At 42.2% G+C, this 24,168-nt stretch overlaps 1 protein-coding gene across 4 annotated transcripts; it reads left to right on the top strand.

Moving 5' to 3' along the window:
- The first annotated feature begins 4,652 nt into the window (after positions 1 to 4,652).
- Positions 4,653 to 17,556, top strand: AQP4 (aquaporin 4). 4 transcript variants are annotated; one of them, XM_032124066.1, is made up of 5 exons: positions 4,661 to 5,170; positions 9,373 to 9,787; positions 10,711 to 10,875; positions 11,229 to 11,309; positions 13,027 to 17,556. In XM_032124066.1, exons 1-5 carry the CDS (start codon positions 5,097 to 5,099, stop codon positions 13,303 to 13,305), a joined length of 1,014 nt encoding a protein of 337 aa, XP_031979957.1. In that variant the 5' UTR covers positions 4,661 to 5,096; the 3' UTR covers positions 13,306 to 17,556. The 4 variants fall into 4 exon arrangements, with proteins under 4 accessions (XP_031979972.1, XP_031979957.1, XP_031979968.1 ...); XM_032124077.1 differs by lacking the exon at positions 4,661 to 5,170 and adding an exon at positions 5,266 to 5,345; XM_032124081.1 differs by lacking the exon at positions 10,711 to 10,875 and having other exon boundaries at positions 4,653 to 5,170.
- Positions 17,557 to 24,168: the final 6,612 nt, after the last annotated feature.

Here is a 24,168-nt window from a genome sequence, read left to right as displayed (position 1 = left end):
AATTGCTCACATTATATAAGTATCTTCATGGGGAGACAGTAGAAGTACAAGAGGCTTTTTAATCTGGCAGATAACAGCATAATATGAAGCACCATATGGCAGAGGAATTCATACAAACTCAGTTTAGAGACAAAGACCATTTCAGGTGATGAAATTATTAGTCTTGGGAATAAGCTACCAAGGGAATGGGTGGATTTTCTCTCCCATGAGTTTTCAAATATAAGCAAGGGTGTTTTCTGCAAAATATATTTAACCAATTATAAGTTACTGAACTCATGAAATGTGTCTTGAGGTAAAGTGTAATGGTCTCCAAGATACGAAGTTAAAAAGAAAATGTTATGTTACTGTCTAGTCTTGAACCCCGCAATTCTTTGACTGAGGTTCAATTCTGAAGTGGTGGTGAGGGAAGAGGCTGAGCATTTCAAGCTGAGGAGCTTAGAAACAGCAGAAGGACTATAAGTGAGAGCAACACAGACTGGTCAGGAAAGCATGGCTGGATGTTACGGAGTGTTCAACAGTAGTGTTTGCCAAGCAATACATTTTCTGTGGCTGATAAAATCTGTGAGTGCTTAACTGAATTTCGGTGTCTCACCTAGCAAAGTTAGAGAAATCTCTTTGGTCCCTCTGGCTAAGGCTACACAGCCCCAGCACACAGACCACCAGTATGATGGACTGTCTTTCCCGCCGGCACATTCAGAGCTAACCGCATCCTGTCTGTGCTGCTGCTGCATGTCACTGCCCCCCTTCACAAGAGACCTTACTTCTCCATTTCCAGTTGACCTGGGGCTGTTCCCCTAATTTTCCTGTGCCCCCATGAGTGCCTAGAGCAGCCTCCCTGCCCCTTCACTCCAGTTCATCAAATCCTGCCTGGCTGTGCCACTGATGCAGATTTTTGCAACTGACATTGCAGCAGTTTGTGGCAGGAGGGGAGAAAAAGGTTTTTGTTTTGTTTTTTTTTTTTTCCTCCCAGCAAAGGGTCTGTCCATGCCATGTGCAAAATAAACTATTTCTAAAGATGAAAAGCCTCCAGGTGATTCCTGTACTACCTACCTCTTAATTTTGCTTTTCCAGCGGTAATTGAAGCCTATTGAGGTGGGGGAGAGGGCAAAGAAAAAGCAGTCAGTCCAAATTGTCTTGTGAGGGAGGTAATAGAGCAGGGCTAAGGAAGCTCAGCAGTCATTTAAGTGCAGAGATTCTTGTAAATCCTTTCTGAAAAGCCTGAATGAATCCCCCGAATGAATCCCCCAAATGAATGGCCATTTTGTCCCTTTTAGTTCTCCTTCTCTAGCACAGAACTCAATATGCAGCTTGTGGACAGACAGATTCCACAATAAATAGAGAAGGAGAGTAAAACTAAACCCACTGGAGCTTGGCCAGAAGCAATGTCAAATCTCTTGACTGATTTCCCAGGGAATTCTTGCTCTAAATGTCAGGAGAACATAGCCCTGCAGCCAAACCTGGACCAGACTGATACCAAGGCGTGACAAAATGAATGACCTAAGTAACAAGATTACACAGCAGGAAAATTAAAACTTCAGAAATGTGCAAAGATCACATTTCAGTAAGCGGTGTTTTATGTAAGATCCTTTTAGTGGACAAAGCTTAACCCAAACTTATAAAACATAAATTGGTGAGGGGACCGGTATTTATTAGTGGCAACAGAATGAAACTTTTCATCACTCAGAAAAAAAGCCTGAGAGTTTCTGCAAATGGTTTCTGAAAAGGCTCACAGCCCACTCTTAAACACTCTTGTCAACAGGAGCCACAGAAGGTCAAAGGAATTTGGTCTCCTAGGAGTCTGCACCACTTTGAAAACAGCAACTAAGTCTCCCATCACTAGGGTACTTCTACAAATCCTCTTGGAGTCTGCCCTGCCAGAGACAGCAAATGTCCCTTTTGCTGTGGTTACCTGCAGCCACTCATGTCCATGGGACTGGCAGGAGCCTAAACAGCTTTGTGATTTCTGATCCTCTATCAGCTGTAGTTGAAACTGGCTGGTGGGTTCAAGATCTGCTGAAAAGGGCAGGAACACCCAGAACGAGAGGGGAAGAGAGAGAGAGAAAACACAGGCATGTAAACCTCCTTGCTTTTGGAAACTAAAAGCCTGAAGTGATGCTGAGAGGAGTCAGGCAAGCTGAGGAGCTTAACAGCAACATAAGGAAGGATAGAGTCCAGATCCAGTGGGTAAAAGTGGAAAAGGACTAAGACACTGAGAAAACACAGAGTGTTTCTAAATTGTGTTCTTTTTTTAGGTTTTGGTCTTTCCTTTAGCCTGTTTCAGTCTTGTCTGACAAACCCCACAGCCTGACAGAGTTGCCCAGGATGGGTATCTATGAGATTTGCCATGGCAGCAAAGGGACTCTTCCCACATTGCTATTCGGAGAGGTGACAGAATCTAGTGCCGGGAGTTTCTCTGCCCCTCTCCCTCATACTGTTTTAGATGGAATTAGCTGTTTGCACATTCCTCTCTGACTTTGGCAGTGTGCCCTCTCCTCCATAACTGATCAAACTGAAATCCCAGATCCAGCACACTTCAACTGTCTGGGAAATTCTTGTTCACAATGGCGATGTCTCATGTGTTGCAGCATCTTCTCACCATGGCTTAAGTTCCTACAGAGATCTTTAATTCATGATGCCCTAGAAATTACTGTAGAAACTCAGACTTAGTGTTCAGTGAAGGAGAAGCAGAGGCACAGCAAGATTCCTCTGCACATTTCCCCCCACCCTGACGTGGATTAAGTTTTAACACCATCTTTAAATTTTTCATAATATTCTTTCGTAAGTTATTTCCTTAACTATGTTGAGCACAGTAGCAGGAGTATTTCTCTGTTGGATAGAAGTCCAAAACAAGTTAACACAGGTTTCATAAAGATGAAATATATAAGGGGGAAAAAAAAAAAAAAGCACTATGAACGAACGAAAAAAAAGAACCTATATGGTCCCAACTCCCAACACTGACGAATTTACCCCTGGACAAACTGGAGCAGCTTTCCTCTGATTTTCAGTGCCAGCTCAAGGGATGTTGTGCTTTCAGTAGAACATAGTCTGTTTGTTTGATCAGAGCTGGCACACTGAAGTTCGCTCCAGGTTTCTGCCTGAAGCATTGCCTTTCTCTGTTTTATGTGGCCACAACCTTTGTCTAATCCTCCAGAAGATCTCTCACAATAAGAATGGTAGCAGTGACAGAAGCTATTAATGTTCCGGCTTCTCCGTGTGGCAGTGATCTGCTCTGCAGATCAAAAAGAGCAGATATATGCTCTCTGCAAGTAAGGGAAAAGCAATGACCAGTTTTGCTAAGTGAATTTTGTTTGTGAACAAACAGACATGCCAAAAGAAGCAGAGTCTTCAAGGTGCCAAAGAACAAGTGAGGTTTTTTTCTGAAATCACTCTAGCAGGTTGTGAAGGGCTTAGATTGAAAAACCAAACACTGCAAATGAAAGAGCAGTGTAATGATGACTGTACAGAGCCACCTCCCCGCCCATCTCTTGACTAAGCTCAAGACATATGCAAATGAAGTAAAGCTTGAAAACAAAAAAAGCAAGCATCAAGCCTGCAGTTTCTCTTTTGCCATCAAATTGTGTCTTTGGGTATCCTTTTTGGCTTTAGAGGAGGAGCAGGCAAAACTGAGAGAAACACCTACATTTGTAGGTTATAATAACCTGTATTTGCCATAAACTGTTACTGGTAAGCATTTAATATATGGACATGACTTTTTTATTGCTGTGTCTACAAATTCGTCTAGGGCATCCTTAATTGATAGTGTTATACATTATACTTGCTTTTCACTGTTGTAAATTATTGTCTATAATCTCCTAGCAGAAGCCCAGAAGGACTTTCTGTTCATGGTTTCCCAGAGCAGTTCTTCAGATCTGACACTGTTTACTCATGGTTAGGATTATCTGGTACAATGTGTCTTGTGTAGGCTGGCTGATCATGCCAAAATTTGATTTTTCACTGTTGCTGCATGGATGCATGGCTATATCTTTAGTTTAACCTCATTTTACACTTGAACATGTTCCTTAAAATGTTTTCTATATAAATTATGCACAGATTCTTCCACTGCATGCAGAGGTCTGAGCCGGATTTTCTATATACTTTGTTCCATTCTCACCCATGTCTTCTTCAAGTGACAGTTTCTATGCATTCTCTAATGAAATAGCTGTGCCTAGGGCCTTAGGCAACTTTGTGTTTTTTCTTATTACATGAAAGGCTGTTTTTTATTGGATTGTTTTCATGCTGTAGAGGCACTGAGAAATGACCATGTGAATTTCCTCAACAGAGAGCATCATGGTCTAATTTAAACACTATTTTCCAGTGACATTCCACACTAGGCAAAACTTCATTGAATTTAGCAACTTCAGCAAACAAAACACAATATAAGAATTATATAAAGCTATTAGAAAACATCCAAGGGAGGGCTACAAAGATAGTGGAGGGTCTAGAGGGGAAGCCATATGCAGAGTGGCTGGGGTCACTTGGCTTGTTCAGCCTGGAGGAGACTGAGGGGACACCTCATCACAGTCTCGAGCTTCTTCATGAGCGGCAGCAGAGACACGGGTACTGATTGCTTCCCTATGGTGACCAGTGATAGCACCCGAGGGAACAGCATGAAGCTGTGCCAGGGGATGTTTAGGCTGCATACTGGGAAGAGGTTCTTCCCGGAGAGGGTGGTTTGGCAGTGGAACAGGCTCACCAGGGAAGTGCTCACAGCACCAGCGCTAAAGAGATGTTTGGTCAATGCTCTCGGGCACATGGTGTGATTCTTGGGGTTGTCTTGTGCAGAGTCAGGAGTTGGACTCCATCCTAGTGGGTCCCTTCCAACTCAGGATATTCTATGATTCTATGATTTTGTAACCAGTAGAGTTATAGTACGGTACTAACAGGCATTTTAGATGGATAAGACTCCCTGGCCGCAGAGCTACTAGGGCTTTTTTCCCTTCAATACAGCGAATGGCAGAGAAGAAACTGAGGAGCCTTTGAGTCCTTCGCATTGCGGGGCGGCCCCGCGCCGCAGGAGCACAGCGCGCTCGCCCCGTGCCTGGCCGCTTCCCTTTGCCCGGCAGCCGCGACGCCCCCGCGCTGCTCTGCAGGGGCACATGACCGCAGCCGACCCGCAGCCGGTGCTCCGGCGGCCGTGCCCCGAGCGCCGCCCGCCCGCCCGCCGCACCAGGTAGGGGAGCGCGGCGCGGCCGCCGCACGCTCGGGAGCCGTCCCGCCCCCGCCCCGGCCCCGGCCCCGGCCCCGGCCCCGGCCCCGGCCCCGGCCCCGGCCCCCGCCCCGGCCCCGCCGCTCACCCGCGCCCGCCGGGGAGGCATGAGCGACGGAGCGGCCGCTCCGCGCCGCGGGTGAGTGCGCGGCCCTGCGCGGGGCGCGGAGCGAGGGAGGGAGGGAGGAAAGGCAGGCGGCAGGCAGGAGACAGGCAGGAGACAGGCAGGAGACAGGCAGGAGACAGACAGGCGGGCGGGGACAGCCCCCCAGACCAAAGATGACTTGATGGGAACGCTTCGGCGAGGGGGCTGCGCGGCCGCGGGAGGGGACTGCCCGGCGCCGGCAGAAGTGCGCAGCCAGGTGTGGGGCTCCGAGTTGTTGCCTCTCTCCTGCGTTTTGCACCCAGAGAGGGCAACCAGGCAGCGGCTGCCCCTTCCCGAAGGCACTAAGGGTGCCTGTCGGTCGCTCTGGGGTTTTAACATCAGAGGTGCGAAGGGTACAGAGAGAAGAAAACGCCCTCTCTCTTTCCGCATGTTAAAACTTTGTTCTGTTGTCCACTTGCGGTACTGCAATGGAGAGTCGTGTGTGCAGAAAGCCCAGGCATCGCACAGCTAAAAAGTTGCGGTACTGAGCTCACGATGCTCCCCACCTCCTGTAGCCATCCATGCCAGTCGCTCATTAAACATCGTTTTGGAAAATGAGGCAAAATGGTTACAAGCAAGCCCTGCGACAGTGCATTTGTTTTGCAACAGTGGCCTGTCGCACTCCCCCCTCAAAGCTGGCCGGCAGGTGCCCGATGTGCATTCGAGCTCGAGCCGGCGGTGCCAGCTCAGGTCGGGCAGTGTGGGAGGTGGCTGCGGAGATGCCGCTGTAAATAGCCACTGCACGCACAGAACTCGTGGGTGACAGCAGTGTCGTGCGGAGTGGCTGGCCGCAAGCCTGCGTCCGGGATGCGTGCTCTGCTCCTTGAAATTATATTAGCTCGAAAACGAAGAATTTTTAAAATATTGTTTGACTTTTGTACCAAAGCCGTTGTTATGATTTATATTGTTATGCCTTTGAAGCCATAACCATGCCTGAAGCCCTGCTGGCAACGTGATCTGCAAAACCCACCTTGCATCCTATCAGACACAATTTATTGTGTAATCTTGTAGTCCAGACCAGAGAATTTCAAGTGTGGCCACATGTGAAATTAATGTGTGACCATAACAGGAAAGTGTGTTTCTGTTGTATTTTGGATTTATCTAAGGAAATCATGAACAACAACTACTCCAAGAAAAACTTTTTTGCAGCTTTGATGGCAAATCTTAGCTGCTGAGAGGTCCCATTTTAGTTTCAGACCTGTTACAGCCATCACTCTCTCTCATCTCCAGCCTTTAAATTTAACTGCATGCTGAACTTAATAGTGCATGTTCAAGACGGTTTTGATTTCTAAGTTGCTGATTGCCTTTGGATTTAAGTGAAAACCTGAACTCAGGGCTCAAACACAGTATTAAGCTTTTATTAACATTCATGGGGGGTTTCGCTGTAGGGAGGAAAGGTGTGCAGTTTGAAAGAAAAATTTGACTCTAACAGCTGGGCATTTTGCTTGGTGTTGAAATCACAGAAAAACAGACTGCTTCAAAAAAACATGCATGGATTAAAAATAGATGTTTAGATCATTAATTGTCAATATGGCTGATGGAGTTCTATGTAGCATGATGTTCTAGAAAAGCAAAAATTTATGTTGATGAGCCAGCTTCTGTGTTTGAAGCTTTTGGCTTGCAAGTAGCATTTTTGCATTTTCAGGGCTGCAGATAAAATTGATGGAATTGACTGGATGTGGTCTCAGCAGGAGAAACAATATGAGATCTGTCCTTCATAAGTGGTAGCCTCCTTCCAGTCAGGCCCACCAGCAGTCCAGTAGAAGGTGTGATCTTCCACATGCATGTGCACACACACTCACTCTTAAGGTGATTTTCCAAGATATTCCATGACTAGTGAGGAGCCAACTGCATGATCTTAATGCAAAATACACCTTTTTCTGCCCACTTTCCGGGATGAAGGTGGGTAATTAATTTGCTGATCTCACTATTCTCTGAGTACAGAAAGAGATGGTCAGGCACACTTGAACAAAAACATCAGGAGTCACCACGCTTCTATAAGCCTTCATTCCCCTCATAGTGCCCTTGGTGGTCGGAAATTTTTCGAAACTCTTGAATATAACACCAGGGCTTGCACCAGGGAAATCCAGGTTGCATCCCAGCTGAGCTGAGGGATAAAAGAGTAGATAAGTGCTGCTTCCCTTGTCTGTGCACCCAGGTTTCTCTTCCATGGACTTCACTATATGTGTCATCTCTATCTTCACCTGGAACATGCCCAGGGAACTGGGAAAATGAGCTTTCCTCAGTATGGGTATAGCACCTCTGTCTTACTCAGGTCACTAAGATAAGTTATTAGTGAGGGTGCAGTAAGAGTATCAGAGGCAAGCCTTTAAGTTTCAGTGTGATTCTGGGCATAGGGTTCAAAGGTAAGAACAGCCAAATACCTGTGAGCTTCAGCTTTGAGGGAGGCAATGATTTTGGGTTCATTTTGTACAAAAATGGTTGGTCATTAACTGACTGTTAATATGAGATCTTACAAAAACATCTTTCCATTTGTCTTGAGTTCGACCTAAAATCAGAAGATTTGGGGCATTACTTTATTCTCTTTTGAGGTTCTGGCTTCACTTCTCTAGTAGAAAAAAAACCCTCCCAAGTGTCTCAGATCACTTCACAAGCACTTTACAAGAGCCGTTTTTAGGAGAGAATGTAATTCTTGTTCTCATCTGAGATTCTAGAGAACTGAGATAGAGCTCAAAAGGCCTATCCAAAATACAGAGTAAATTAGCATAGGAAATGAGTCAGGGAAACAACTTATTTGCTCCAGTCACAGCATTAAATTGCTTTTCCCTAACTCGCTGGAACTGTTAAGAAATTCATGGGCCATTCCTCTTGCAATGACTTGAAAAGGGCAGACATGCCTTTTATGCTTCTTTCTGATGTAACTGGTATTAAATATGCATTGTAGCTCAGTTACCTTAGATAACTGAGCATAAATTCATCCATCTTCCACTTGAAATTCTGTTCCCAAATGTAGCAGCTGAATAGTCTTCCTTTTGTTTTCTGCTATTTGGATGTGTTGGATGTTTCTTGCTTTTGTTTTTAGAGAATAATCTTTTTAGCATTCCTTAGAAACTAATTAAAATGCTTCCCTTTTGGCTTTTTCTCCTAATTTATTAATACCACAAATAACTTTTCTTTGGTGACCCACTTTCATAGGTATCTGAACATCTAGCAAAATTGTAACTCATCAGGAAGGCAGTGTAGACTAATAAATAACATCTCCAGACAGGAAGAAAAGCCAAGACACTTCTTTCTTTGCCGTGCAGAGTTTTACACACCACACATACAGAAAATATTGCTCTATTCCCCGGCTCAATCCAATGCCTTTAGCCCAAAAAAAAGTACTTTATTGATTACATGATTGATTTAAAGGTCAGAATGTAGGATTGCATCTATTCTCCTGCCTGAATTCAATTTTCACCCAATATCCACAGTGAAGAAACTGCTCTTTGCATAAATATAAATTGAAATATTGGTCTGTGTGAGTGTTCAAGCAAATAAACTTTCTCTTCTAGCTCCCAGGGCAACTCCTCAATACAATGCTGTCATCAAAACCACTAGGCTTTGACTAAGACACTGCTTTTTACTGAATTATCTTACCTGCTTTGTGAAAAATACAGATTTGCATAGAAAAAGAGGATACTCACTGATTTAATGAACATAATGATCAACAGGCCACTGGAAGTGGTAGATCTATACAGCTTCTAAATCAGAGGCCAGCTAGCATAGAAGAATACACTTTGTTTAATAATCATTCAAAATACACAGACGTGGCTTTTTGGGAGCTGAAATTATACAGAGCTACCACAAGGAGTTATTAATTGCCCTGTGTCCTGCAGACATTCCAGTGTTGGGCATGTTTTAAGGACAGTCTGCTCCAAGAGTGTAGCCTGTGGTTGTCCCAGCCCAAGGATACTCAGTGTTGCTGCCTTCTCTCTGAAGTCTGCTGAAGAGCAACCCCTAACAGGAGAGCATAAGGTGTATTTGGTGATTTCTGATGAAGATTTGCTTTCCTTTTCAGTAAGTGTGGACGTCTCTGTAAGTGTGAGAGAATTATGGTGGCGTTTAAAGGAGTCTGGACTCAGCCCTTCTGGAAAGCCGTTTCGGCAGAATTTTTGGCCATGCTCATTTTTGTCCTCCTCAGCCTCGGCTCCACGATCAACTGGGGTGGAGCAGAGAAGCCCCTGCCTGTAGACATGGTCCTTATCTCCCTCTGCTTTGGACTCAGCATTGCCACCATGGTGCAGTGCTTTGGACACATCAGCGGAGGCCACATCAACCCTGCTGTGACCGTGGCAATGGTCTGCACGAGGAAGATCAGCCTGGCCAAGTCCGTCTTCTACATTCTTGCCCAGTGCCTGGGAGCCATCGTGGGCGCAGGCATCCTTTACCTTGTCACACCACCCAGCGTGGTGGGAGGCCTGGGAGTCACTGCGGTAATCACTTCTCCTCTGCCTCTTGAGCTAGGCTAGCTTAGACCCCGAGAAAACAGAATCAGTGCCACACAGAATGGGGAGAGCTCAGGTACAGATTTTTAACAGCTTGCTGGTTTATTTGCAACATCTAGACAGGGCTTAAAGCTCTCCTTAGGATGGGTTTATGCAGTGTAACAGCTCTAGCTGTTCTTTTCGTAGAAGCTCTCTTTCCTAGAACTTCCCCAAATCTGATGACAGCAGGTAGTGTTAATTTACATACAAAATTTAAATAATATATGCATGAAATGCCATTTTTATATGGTCTGGGGAGGGGGGAAATTAATTCCATGCTATTATGATAGGGATTGAAAAAACATCAATTTAAAATGACATACTTTTGAAATAGATTGTGGCTTAGATTTCAGCTTTGTTCTAAACTAATAAGGAATGCCATCAGTTAGCCCTGTTGCAGGACTTATTAAAAATGCACTTGAGCCACACACTGCTTAATTTTTAATTGAAATTTAAATTAATTAAGTCAGAGCTAATTAATGAATTTATAATTGAATAGTAAATTACAGTGCTCCCAAGGAAAAAAATGGTGAAAGGGAAGTGCAGCATTTGCAAATCCCTGTGTAAAAATAAACTACACTTCTGCAGTCCAACTTTGAAGTTACAGTTGGATATTACTGTTAAGCCTTCTATTCTCAGTCCAGCAGGGATTTTCCATGGTTCTCAAAATAAAAAACCATTTTAAATTAAAAAAAAAATAAAGGGAGAAGAGTGAAGAGGGGGGAATCTGTACCTCTAAAAGTTCACTGCTGACTTTCATTTTGTAGTATTTAAAAATACCATTCATTGAAATACAATTTATGTATGTGATGGTTTTCTGATTTACAAAATCACCTTTTCTTCATTTCTGGTGTTTCTTTCCCTTCTTCCAGGTACACAGAGATCTTTCTGCTGGGCATGGTCTCCTGGTGGAGTTGATAATTACATTCCAGCTGGTTTTTACTATTTTTGCTAGCTGTGATTCAAAACGAAGTGATGTCACTGGTTCAGTAGCTTTAGCAATTGGATTTTCTGTTGCAATTGGACATTTATTTGCTGTAAGTTAATGGTTTCTCTTTAAAAAATAGATCCCTTTACTCTTTATGACTACTTCAGAAGTAAATGGAAACTTTTGTGACCTTTAGAGCAGTTACAGCTATATAGCTGCTGTATTCTATATGGATCCATGCCAAAGCCCTTTGGCGTCTCAGGAGTGTCCCCTTGGGTAGGGTGTTGCACCAGAATTTTCTGGCTGTTCATGTGATGACTTTGTTAACACTGTGTTAAGGCTCAGGAGAGTGATGATAGCTGCTGTAAAGAGGAGGAGCCATACAAAACCAGGGTGTCCCATAGAAATCAAATCACTGCCTTCCAGACTTTAATAACAGGCAACATTTTCTCTCTGCTTTAGATCAATTACACCGGTGCCAGTATGAACCCAGCTCGATCATTTGGACCTGCTGTCATTATGGGCAGATGGGAAAACCAATGGGTAACTCTCCTTTCATACTTCCTTCACCATCGCGACAAACAGTGATCAGGACTTCTTATACATCATTCGCTTTCCGTTCTCTCTCCTGTCACATGCCATGGTGACCATCCCCGAGGAAGACAGGCCCTGACCTGCCCCAAGCTTAGGCATCATCATGCTCCCCACCTGAGACTGCAGTGCAGCATGCAGCATGTTGGAATAGTACCTTACTATTCAGGGGCCATTTGGTAGAGGTAGTAGCTGCAGTAGAAAGGAAATCATATGGAAAGTTCAAAACAAAAACAAAGAAACACAGTGAGACTGAAAGAACTGAACTGCTGGAAAGAAAAATCCTCCAAGGCAGATTGCAAACCCTGCTGGTCATGCTGGTGAGGAGTTATGGAAGTAATTCTGTCAACTTCACGTTTCACCTGGTTCTGCAGCAAACTGGGGCAGATGTATAAAATGAGAACAGGGACCCACTGTGATCTGGCTCCTGGGGGAGAACCTGCCTTGGCAATTGCCTGCTGTGAGAGATGAAGGAGTTGCAGTCTGGAATTTGCAGACCAGGCCAGATGTTACCTGCTTCAGTTAAAAGTGTCAGCTTAGCCAGGAGCAGTTGTGCAGGAAACAATGTTATAAACAGGCTATGAATGATGCAGTAAATTTTTATAGCATCCCACAACCCAACTTACAAAAAAACAATTCACATTTTATAAGGGAGAGATGGATCACTGCTCAGCCTCACCTAATTATAGACAGGGAAATCACTTCTAGGGACACTTTCAGTGCTAACTGGAAGAGTTGCGTATTACAGTGCATATAAGGATTTTCTTGATTTTTAAAGTATGAAGCCCACATTGCTCCCGCTGCAGCTAATAATAGAAATAGCATTGTCTTCAGGGCCTAAGGCTTCAATTCTGCAAACATGATACCATGTGTAACTTTGTTCCCAAGAGTTATCCTATTGAGGCAGATTTACCCAGTTATCAGTGAAGGCTTGCTCATATGAAAAACTGCTGTAGTTTTTCACAAGATTAATTATCCATACTCTGAGGAAGCCTGTAATTTATAACTAAAGCTATAAACAATAAACAAATGTACCATGGAGAAACTAGCAGGAGAAGCTTAGTTACTGTCCTGGCCACTTGGAAAGACAGCCTTTTCTCCTCCTCCAGAGCAGTGACATTGGCATGCCATTGACAGGAGCCTGTGGGCTTTGGCACCTATTAATGTTACTGCAGTGCTGCCTGCCATGATGAAATAGATAGGTACCTACAAAGCTGTGTTATGTCCATTTTATTTGCTTATTCAAATTAGATTATCAGACTGCCTGTTGTGGTTGACTGCCTGTTGTATTCTGTAGGATTCAATGCCAAATTCAAAGTATTTTGGAAACATGAGTCTGAAATACCAAAGCAGAACTGTTTGTGTGTACACTAGGAAGGGTTTTGTTTCCTTGAAAGTTCATTTTCATCTTGGTTCAAAATGTAGAAAGAAAATCACTTTTCTAGGTTAGTGTTTCCTTTGTGTGTCTTCTTGCAAACAGTCAGTATTTGTGATGTACAGCTGTCAATGAGCGACGAAAAGTTTAGAGGAGGCCTCCTGTAAATAGATAGATCTATAAAACTTGACAAAATTATTTCACTTTGAAGAAGTGGGCCTGCTTGTCAATCTCCTTACTGCTGCTAATTTAAAAGTTTAATGCCTGGGGTTTTTCCCACCTCTTTTTTTGCAGGTGTACTGGGTGGGACCGATAATCGGAGCAGTCCTTGCGGGTGCTCTGTATGAGTACGTCTATTGCCCAGACGTTGAACTCAAGCGCCGCTTCAAAGACGTCTTCGGTAAGGCCACCCAGCCTTCCAAGGGGAAGTACATCGAGGTGGACGACAACAGGAGCCACGTAGAGACCGATGACCTGATCCTGAAGCCTGGCATAGTTCATGTGATTGATATTGACAGGGGCGAGGACAAGAAGGGAAGAGATCCATCCAGCGAGGTGTTGTCTTCCGTATGACTAGCAAGGAGCACTGAAAGCAGAGAGCAGCCTGCTAGCACGTCCACAGATATCCTTCCACCCATTAAAGAAACAGATCTCCTCTAGACTGAGCATCTTCCACTTCTTGAAAGGTATGGTGTGGGCAGCTGCATGGAGTGGTGTCACCAAACCATATGCCTGCTCAGTTGGAAGATTAGGACTTTGCTATAATTAGGATTCCCCATCTATTATTCCAAATTTAGACTTGTTCCTAGTATTTTCCTTTACTTCCTTCTGGAGCAACCCCAAAGTCAAAAAAAGAGATGAAAGCATTCTCCTTTAATAAATCAGTCAATAATGAGATGAAGATAGAGATGTGTAGCATTCAGATTGACAGTTAAGACATATCAGGAAATGCCTATAGACATGAAGACCTACTTATCAGATTGTTCTTCTGACACTTAATTGGCTGTTGTCAGCTCTGATTATAACATCTTACCCACAAAGCGTTCTCTGCGAGGTTCAGAGACAGCACCAGCACTATTTAAGAGTTTTATCCACAGTCAAGCAAAGGAGTATTGTTTCCACTCATGTACATCACTACTGCCTTGCAAACTACCTCTGAAAAAATGATACTTTAACAGGCTTTTAAAAAATATTCTGTCAACCCATCAAATTTCACTCACGTGATTTGCCGTATAAATACATTACCTTCATCCCCAAGAGTAAATGTGCTGAAATGGAATGTTGAATTGTACAGTAATAAGGCTGCAAAACAGTTGATAGTACTTCATGCTCCCTCTTGTCATTGTCTATCTGGTGAAACATTCTCCTGGGGTTTGACTATTGACCATTTAGTGTTAGCAGACTCTCAAGGTCATGCAAAGAATATAAAGGCTTTCCTGTTACTTAATAACTCAAATAAGAGATATCAGAAGAAAAGAAGGCATATCTGTTTTCAGTGCACTTGTTTGAATACACATTTCTGTGCTAATTTATGTAAACTAAAGGTTTAAATTACTTACCTATTTTCTTATGAGATGGTTTGAGATAGGGTTTTTTTAATTTATTAGTAATGTAGAGGACTTTCAACTTTTAACTGTATTGAGACACTGATTGAGAAATATTTTTTTATAACAGGTGATAAAAATATGACTGCTTCTGGCTTTTTGTTGTAACTGATGCCTAACTATTTGAACAGCATCCCTGCTTGTTCCAGTGTTCATATAGTCATAAACTACACCTCTGGCAAAGGTTTCTTTATCTGTTGTTAGAAAAAGGTTCAAGTGCTTGCAGGGTGTTTTAGGGGGAAAAGGACATGAAATATGTTTGATAAACAGTCTTTCCCCTATAGAAGTATTTTGCAAGACATAATCACCCCAGCAGAACATTTCTGTAAAGCTGTTACTGACTTACTGCTTTTGTTTCTGATCAGTGGCTTTGAGTTTTACAATATGCAGCTGCAGAGCAGTCAGGAGCATGGTATTATTACTGTAATTATGTAGTTTTTATTTTTAAATTGAAAATCTACCCCTGCTTATTTTGCAATGAGAGGGAAAAAAGTATTAGTCCTGACTGTGGGCTCTATTAGCCTCGTCTGTTCTTTGACATACTCTACATGCAACCTTTATTACAGGGAATTAGATGTTTCTAATGAGATAATAAACCACTACAGCCCTCCAATCTATGCACTATGATCCAATGGCAGTTCCAGTATCCCAGCTTGCAGCACTGTATAATCCCAGCATGTCCTTTTTCAAGTTTCACATTCTTTTTGTCTTAAACCCTGTTACTGTGGCACAAGTTCCCTGCACTGAGCATGAGATTCATGACTCCTTCATGCATTGGCAGATGGACCATGACCTCTCCCCTGCTGCACCCAGGCACAGCAGGTAGCGCACAGGGGCACAGAACAGGGCTTCCTCGTGTCACCCAGGGACAGCCCCACTCCTGACACATGAGCCCTCCCACCAGACGCTCCCTGTCACGTACCTGTTGCAGCGTTGCAGCAGGAGTCTGGTGAAACAGCTGATATCTGTCCTTGGCTGTGCCTCAACAGTGGCAGCATCACAGTTCAAGGGCAGGAGCATGGCTGGGGGCCTGCAATAGACAAATCTGCAGATAAGAGCTCCTTCCCACAGCAAGGACTAAATCTCCCAAGGAAGGGCAACACAGGCATGGTGTTAGACCTCTGCTCAGATGGATAAATACCATGATAAAGAGATTCAGTGAGAAAGATCAAAACTTGTTGGGAGATTTGTCTAGGCACTTAGTTGGGCATTATTTTTAATATATAGTTCCAATCCTGTATTTGTTAAGTGGACGCTTTGGTTAAACCTTTGGCATGGCTTGAAAAGGTAAAGAGTAATACACGTAGAATTGGTGGATTTTTAAGCAAAGGTTTGCTTTTTTTGTATTTAAAGACACCCCTTACTTTGTGAATTTTGCATGTTACTGTGTTATTTAAGTAGGAAGCTGTGATTTGTTTTATGCTTAAGGGTCCTTTACACAAATGGTTTGATGTGTGCTTTCCTCACCCAGCCTGATTCTGCTGCTGAGGTGAGCATAAATGTGAGCATAGCACCAGCCACCTCTGTTAGGAGGATCTTTTTCCTGAAACACTTTGTATTAATGAAGTGTGGCAAACACTCAGAACCAGTCCCAGAACCAGCAGAACTCCTTATTGAGGATAAGATCTGAGACTTCTGAAAAGATCAGGGAAGAAAAGGGAAGCTAAAATAGAGACCACCAGACAATAAAGGTTGATGCCATGCCATTAGACATTAGCCAGAAAGCAGTGTGTGGTAGGTCTGCTCCTGATCCCACAGACTGAGACTCATGGGGGAATTTGTCATCGACTACAGTGGCAATGATTCTGAGCTTTTTTGGGGCCCGATGGCTTCTCTCACAGACTTCACTGTGTTTTTTCTAAAATCAGAGGCTTTCAGCAAGATACTTAATTTTGGAAGAAGATGTATTCAACTTGAGGTTTATGACCCACCCTAAAGTAAATCCTCAAGCGTGGCTGTAATCACAGGCAGTTCTGCCCCACCACAAGAGATCATTCATATAAGGGAACATCAGTCTTCAGCATCTATTAGGACTTGGTTTAGCACAGGGATATGTGCTCCTCTAAGCTGTTTTGCAATGGTGTCATCACTGTACAATAGTCACATTTGATTAAATAATAGACTAGCATGACCTTTTTATGGATTTGAAATACTTTTGCTTTAGTATTTTTTTAAGATATGTACTTTGATCCTATTTGAGTGAGATTTGTGTTCTAAAGCTCTTCAGCTCTATATTGCACCTCATAACATACTTGATGTCCTCTTAAAACTTTTCTTGCTTTTGGTGGGAAATGGTTTTTTGTTGTCACAGGAAGTCTGCCAGGTCTGTCATCATTTTGGGGCCCCAAAAAATTGGATGAGTCTCACTCCTCCATGATGGCACAATTGTTTTCAATGCTGTATTTGCACTTTAACAATCACCTTCATAATATTAAGTCCCTGGGTTTCAGAAAATAAAGCATGGAAGCTAAGGGTGATTCCATTGAAGCACACAGATACCTTTTCGATTGTGTGTACTCTGTGGAGTTCATCACCCAAATTCTAACTATTCTCAGGAAAAAAAATAAAAAGAAACCCTACAGCATACAAGTTCTCATCATAACCCTTCTGTTGAAGTGATCCACCTTTCAGTGGAAGTGAAGGAGTGAGATTCATCTCACGCAGTGTTTAGGCTTGTCACGTGTATTTGCATATCAGATTTTCAAAATGTGCTCTATTTCTGATTATTAAAAATTGCCATAGTATGTGCTTAGAAATCTAGGTGGCCATCTGCCTTTCTAGTACTTGATGGCAGAGCAGTTGCTGCTGTGCTCTGAAACATCTTATCTGCTGTCTGTGTAACACCTTCAGGATATTATACACCATCCAATATTTTAATCTAATTAAAATATGTGAGAATTTACATTGTGAGTCTTTCTATTCAAGGTGAGAGGTGAAAACACCATGCACAATTTTTTGTATCTCAATTCAGCCTGTGTGTAACTGAGTTTTTCAAGGACTTTCTAAGTAGACAATATGTAAATATAGACTGAAGGATTTGCTACCCACTTATATGATCTAAGTCACCCTGTTGCAGTCTGAAATTCAGGACAAATGAGGTAAAACAAACTGTGTACATGGATTTTTCCACAAGACTGCTTATTGTTTAAATGCTTAGTCACCATGATATCAGAACTAATGTAATAGGACTTAAAATTTCCGTGTATAATATTTGGAATAATCTACTGAAAAATACACTATAAAATAATAATACATGATTATCTGGTTCCCACATGTATTCTACTGTATCTCACACTACTGTTGGAAATAAACATGTGTCAAAAAAAAAAAAGAAAAGGCATCTTGTGATTATTGGAAACATTTCATCATCCTAAGCTCGGGACTGAAATAGAAGGAAAACCCTTGAATCCAACCCAGAGAACATGTCTAAGAGGAGCCTGGAAGTGTGCACAACAGAGAATGAATTATTTACTGTGGAAAAATATTCATCAGAGAAGAGAGGTGCTTGTGCAAGAGATTTAATATCTTTAAGGAAATGAGCTAAACCAGTTAAAGCAAAAATTATGCTGGTATGTTGTTACGGTTTAAGCCCAGCTGGCAATTAAGTACCACACAGCCACTCGCTCACCTCCTCCACTCCTAGCCCAGTGGAATGGGGAGGAGAATCAAAACTAAAACTTGTAGGTTGAGATAAGAGCAGTTTAATAAAAAACCCCACAACATCGGTGGGTTATCAACATTATTCTCATACTAAATCCAAAAACACCGCACACACCAACTATTGAGAAGTACCAACTACTCTATCCCAGCTGAAACCAGGTCATATATGTACATCACTGATTTTGCCAGATGGTTTAAAAACTCATAGGACTAGTGGAGAGCTAAGGTTTTGAAAAGTGATAGAAATTATACTGGCACTTCAGACCCCTTTCACTAAAACGCAGCTTGTGAGACCAAGCTCCCACAAGGAACTTCAGCAATGAAAATCAGATCCTGTGGCATTTACATTTCTAGTTGTCTAGCTCTTTGCTTGGAATGCAAAGTTTAGCTCCTATGACATTAATGGAAGTAAATTAGGATCCTGAAGATGACTAATATGAAAGCACATCACCTGGGATAGTGCCTAATCAGTTGGAACAGCTCACACCTGAAATTTACCCCTTGCAGTGCTTCATCTCTTGCCTTCAGCTTCTTCAAGCCCCAGAGGCACCTCACAAGAGGCTTAGGGGAGTGTGTGTCTGTGTGTGTTGCATATAACTTAATACACACGTGATTTGTGCCTTACTGAAACAGGTTCCCACGGGAATTTAGGCAGAACTAGTGAAAGTGTTTTGGTGTCACAATCACATCAGGAAGGAGGCACTCTGACATCTTGAAACATGCACGAAACAGCAATATAGGTGTCTGGAGAGTTACAAAGACAAACACATAGTGATGGAGCTGTCTGCAGTGTTAAGATGAAGAGGAGTGCTGGGAAGAACAGAAAAGCAACCATGTGGGCAAGGGAGATCTTGATAGCACACCTCTTACCCAGGGGTTACTGGCACTGTGGTATCAGGGGATTAAAACATGGTCCCCATTGTATGAGAATGTGAATGAGGCTTCTGAATCTCATCTGAGCCATCCAATGGGAGAGGCTGAGCCGTGCTGGGTGAGTGATGTCCTTAGTCTAGGCTTCAGCGGCGGCGCTGGCTGCAGCAGCAACAGCTACAAACAGCAAATGTCACCCAGTCGTCTGCTTAAAAAAAGAAGAGAGTAGGTACTTCAAATATCAGCTTCCTTTTAAACTCTCATTTGGCTTTAGACTCCTTTATCTGTTGTAGATTGTAGTGTATTGCAAACGTTATACACTGCTTTATTTATATCAGACTGATAACCATTATCTTGGCTATTAATTTCTTTTGACCTTTCTTGCCTCATTAGGAAAACAATTCTTATAAGTACAAAAACTTGTGGCATAATCCCACTAAAAAAGCTATTATAATGTTCTTTGGAAAGGCAAAAGAAGCTTCTATTATTTGTCTCTCACCTTGCCATGTGGGTTGGGGAGAGGCAAGGGCTTTCTGTAGGTGTGCCTGGCAAAAACAGTTCCCACCTGCTATTCTCCACTCATGCACAGTGATGACCTTCCTGTGAGGTTTCATCCTTATTTCCCTTTTGATGTGAATCTTCATAAAAACCTCTGGAATGCAGAGTATGCCTAGAGTTTATTAATAGACATGTGTCTATTAAAATGTGCACATATGTGCATATGTGTGCACATGCCTGTGTGTGAAAGGTGCAGGGAGGCACAACATGGCACAGCCACAGTGTTTACCTCTTCCCAGCAGTGGACAAGATCAGTGGGCCATTTGAGACTGCTGCATGCCCTGCTGGGATCCTAATGACTTGGTCATTTATTTCCATGTATTTCTGAGTCATATGGCTTTCAGCTTGAAATGGGGTCATGGCCATCTTCTGCCATGGAGCCAATTGGGTTCTGCTGCTCTTCCTCCCAAAGTTCGTTTGCCACAAGCCTTTCTTTCCCCACATTTCAACCATTTTAAAATTTATTACCTTAGACACTTTGGAACTTTATAGCATGGGAAATATTTTACCATTATTCCACTATACCTTAGGGTTAACTCCATTTATTCTGTGGGAATTGTTTCTTTATTTTAGAACAGCAAATCTCAGGGCATTGGAGAGTCATTCATTTTTCCTCAAAAATTTCCTTTGAGAGTTCCTAGTGATATCTCTGACATTCTGTTCCAGTACTTAATTATTTCCGTTTGCATGCTATCTCAGCGCCTAGCTGCCTTGTGGTCCCATATTCAGACAGGAATGCATGCATATTTTGTTTTTGGTTTGCCTTTCCAGCTGAATGAGCTCATCAGAGCTGGAATGAGATGGTTTAGTCTCTAGATCCCCCTTCTGTGAGCTTCTTCAAGCTGCTTCTTTGGACTTGGGGCCACTTTTTCTGGTCAGCAGCAGAGTTACCCCAGAGCGGGGGCATTTCATCTGCTTTGGCTTGCCAGAGCTGTGCAGTACATAGGCTAAATCCTGCCTTGACTTCCAGAAGAGATGAAGTAGGTTTGCACCAGCCAAACCCAGTCTTAGACAATTGCAGCAGAGCAAACGGTGTCCCAGCAAAGAAGTAATCAGTTTTGAAAAGATGGGATTTGGGCTTGTGGCCAGTCCCTGGGCTCTGATTTGCAAGAAAAACATCAATAGGAAAACTGGAACAATGGCTGATTGTCCCTGTAAGTTCTGAACATATGTGCATGAATATCCAGTAAGAAAAAGCCTAATGCTTCATGATTAAAGATGACAGAGCAGGGACAAAATGAACTCTGGAGATCAGGAAGATGTACATAGATGTTGGACTCTGCTGTTGTTTGCCCACAGGTATTGCTTCAGAGAAACAGCTGCACAGCATCTTCTTAGGGCTGAGTCAGACCAGCTGTACAGGGTAGGATGCACACAAACACAAATGTTTCAGACACAAGGCTTTTTTGTTTTTCTCCCTCCTTCCACAGCTGCCCAGCATACTTCAGATTTACTGGAGGCAAACATTGCCAGGGCATGAATGCAGAAGCTTTTCTAGCCTCAAGACTAAGATGTGAGAATAAAGCTTTGTGTCCTCCAACCTTTTAGCTTTGAAAAAGCCCAATAAATGCCATGGAGGAAGCTTTAACAAAAGAAGTCAAAAAGTCCATCTGGATCCCTCTGCATCCTAGTCATTCCTAGAGCTACCCCTAGAGAAGCGATCCATAGGTTAATTTATCACTGTGTAAATAAAATATCCCCCCAACTTCTTTTACCACTAGCCTTTCTGAGTTAAAATAAATATGCTTTGGTAGAACACAGCTGAAGAGCATCTAAGGTTTATATATAGCAGCTATTGCTATTGTGTCTGAGTGGTGAGGAAAAGGTCAAGGCACAATTATTTTGTTATCCCCCTCGTAAGAAAAATTGTTCTCTGTGTTGGGGGGTTTTGGGAGGAGGGGGCAGTTTGGTTATTTTTCTTCTTACAGTGTTCTGGTTTTTTCAGCTTGTCCACATTTAGCTTTATTTTTTCTACAAGTTGAATCCTCAAACACTGTATGGAATTGAGTAGAACAATTCATTTTCTTTTTTTTTCCTTTTCTTTGTCAAAGAGGATGCTTTAACTTTTCTGGCTGTTTGATGTGTTTGCTCTGCAGGATCTGATGGCATCCTCCACTGCATGGTCTCCTTTTCTCTATATTTCCCACACAGACAACTGTGCTTCAATGAATTTGGGAACCTATGGGGACTGCTAAGGTTTTTACAATGAAGCTCCAAGCATCTGAATTTGTGATTCAGATTTTTCATTTTCATTTCAGATTGCATTTTTCTTAACACAGAAAAATTTCCATGAGCTCTCTTTTATGATGTACCAAAGTGTTTCTTCTGAATCCAGCCTTCTTTAACCAATTTTCTCAACATTTTGCTAATTATTTAGATTTTATCATTAAACTTACATATTTGAGAAAATTGCTTAAATAAAACTTGGTTTTCTTATGTTCTTCTCCATTTGTCTCTCCTTTTAAGTGTCTGAGGGGCCAGCAGTTTTTGTGCCAACAACGTAAAAAATTGTGTAAAGGGAGAAAATTCACATTCAGGCAGTAATACATGGCAGTGCTGGAGGCTTGGGTGATGGAGGGAGCCTGAAAAGTTGTCATTTTATATCCTTGAAAACACAAACTTTAGTCAATAATGAAACATCTCAGGTTTAAGCATTAACTGGGAAATGTATAATCCTAACAACATGAGGTGAAAACCAAGACACTAATTTCCAGTTTTGCAGTCAGAGGGTGGGAAATCCCTAAACTTTCCAGTGACCAGAAGGAAATTCTATAGCTAAAGCAGGTTTCAAATACTGAGTTCTGTAGTTCTAGGAATGGTTAAAACTATTTTTACTATTACATTTATACGTGTATATATATATATAATTTAATATTCAAATTTACATGCAGATGCGTGTATATAATGTAAATATTATCTATCTATATATATCTCTGTGTGTATACACATAAATAACATATATATACATATATAACAAACGGCTAATAAGTCTTTAAGTGCTCTTTAAGTGTTACCCCACCGATTTAACAGTGAACTTTAACAGGAAAGATAACACAGGCACCCTGACTCCCATCTTTCTTTTCTGAACATTGGTATTGTCTCTCTTATGAGTGTTAACATCTCTCCAGCCAACATAAAGTGTTTGTGCTGCAGATAAATCTGGAAAGAGGAAGCCTTGTCTGCTCTCATGGTTGTTACACAGACAGTGTTTTCCTTGAGGTTTGATTTAACATGCAGCTATGAATGCTTTCTCTAAGTAACAAATCATTACACCTGCACTGAGTAAATATAATACAGCTTGCTTTTGCTGAAACATGATGGGTTTTTCTCATCTGCTTTGTATTTTCTTGAATGCAACCCAGGTCAGGAAGTCCTGAAGATCACCCAGCTAGTTTCCAGCCACGACTGTAGGTCTTACCAGATCCTTTCCTACAAAATATTAACAGAACCAATACAGATATTTCTTTTTCTTTTTCTTTTTTTTTTCTTTCTTTTCTTTTCTTTTTTTTCTCTCTGTATGTGGATCCCTAGTCTGCTTGAACCACCTCTGGTGGTGATAAGACATTGACAAAAATAACCACAGGGATATTTCAAATCACTTTTTTCTTTTCAGACCAAGTTTTACTAGTGAGGTTGATACTTAAGAGGCATCTGTATAACCCAGGTATGGTGATTTCTGTAGGTCAGCTATTTTTCTTCTACAGACCTACATAGGAACCTAAAGGAAGAGCAGTGCCAGAAATAAAATCCTGATTCTATACATTTACACTGTGGCTGTGCCTCTCCCATCCCTCCTTAATGGTGGTAGCAGGGCTGTAAAAACCTACTTAGTCACAAAGGTGAGCCTTTAGTTGATAAGACAGAGCTCCCTTCCACTGGCTCACTAGTGCCAGCTCTCCTGCCTGACAAGGCTGCAGGGGGTTATCTGTATTATCGAGCTGCCCTAGACCCATAGATTTGAGTTTGGGGTTGAAAGAGATTGTTAATGAGTGCTTGGGGACTGTTAACAGCTACTCTTAAATAGGAGGGAGGTTAGGTTTGTCTTGGTTTGGTTTGTGCTCTCTGTTTGGTGAGAGCAAGGCAAACAGACTTGCAAAAACATTAGGAAAGCTTTACAATAACTGGTGTGTGAAATCTGAAATACTGCCAGTTGTGCTGTAAAATTCAGAATCAAAACATTCTCTTTTTAAATCAGATGAGTTTTAAATTAAAAACGTTTTGTTTGCCACTTTTTTTTAATCTCATGTGATGATCTGATACAACTGTGAGAGCTGGGAACATCATGATCTGAGACTCCAGGGTTTAAAGAATACAGCCAGGCTGATGAAACACTTTACAAGTAGCAATGATGTTATACACTTGCATTAGTTGCTTGTTTTTAATGAAGCTATGCTTCTGCAGCAGATGAAGCATGCGAAGTTTCTCCACTAGGAATGACTCAGGGATTAAATGCTGTCAGGGGATTAGGTTGGTGATGCCTCTCACAGCAATGCAGAGGAGCTCAAAAAATCTCTGGATGGGGCTAGATCTGTTGGAAACATAAGTCTTGATCTGCATAGTAGGAGGTGGCTTAGAAGCTGTCTCAGACAATGGTTAAGATAAATTGCCAAGATGCTGCAGTAGTGGTAGTGGTGTGTTTCTGTGCAGTGTGACACTGCTAACATAAATTCGAAGGGACTGTGGGAAAATTGTTTGTGCTAAGAATAAAATTTGAATAAAAATAGATGGTGAAATAAAGAGCATG

This window comes from Corvus moneduloides, chromosome 1 (genome assembly GCF_009650955.1).
Source record: "Corvus moneduloides isolate bCorMon1 chromosome 1, bCorMon1.pri, whole genome shotgun sequence".
Taxonomy (NCBI): Eukaryota; Metazoa; Chordata; class Aves; order Passeriformes; family Corvidae; genus Corvus; species Corvus moneduloides.
This window is presented reverse-complemented; position numbering and strand designations above follow the sequence as displayed.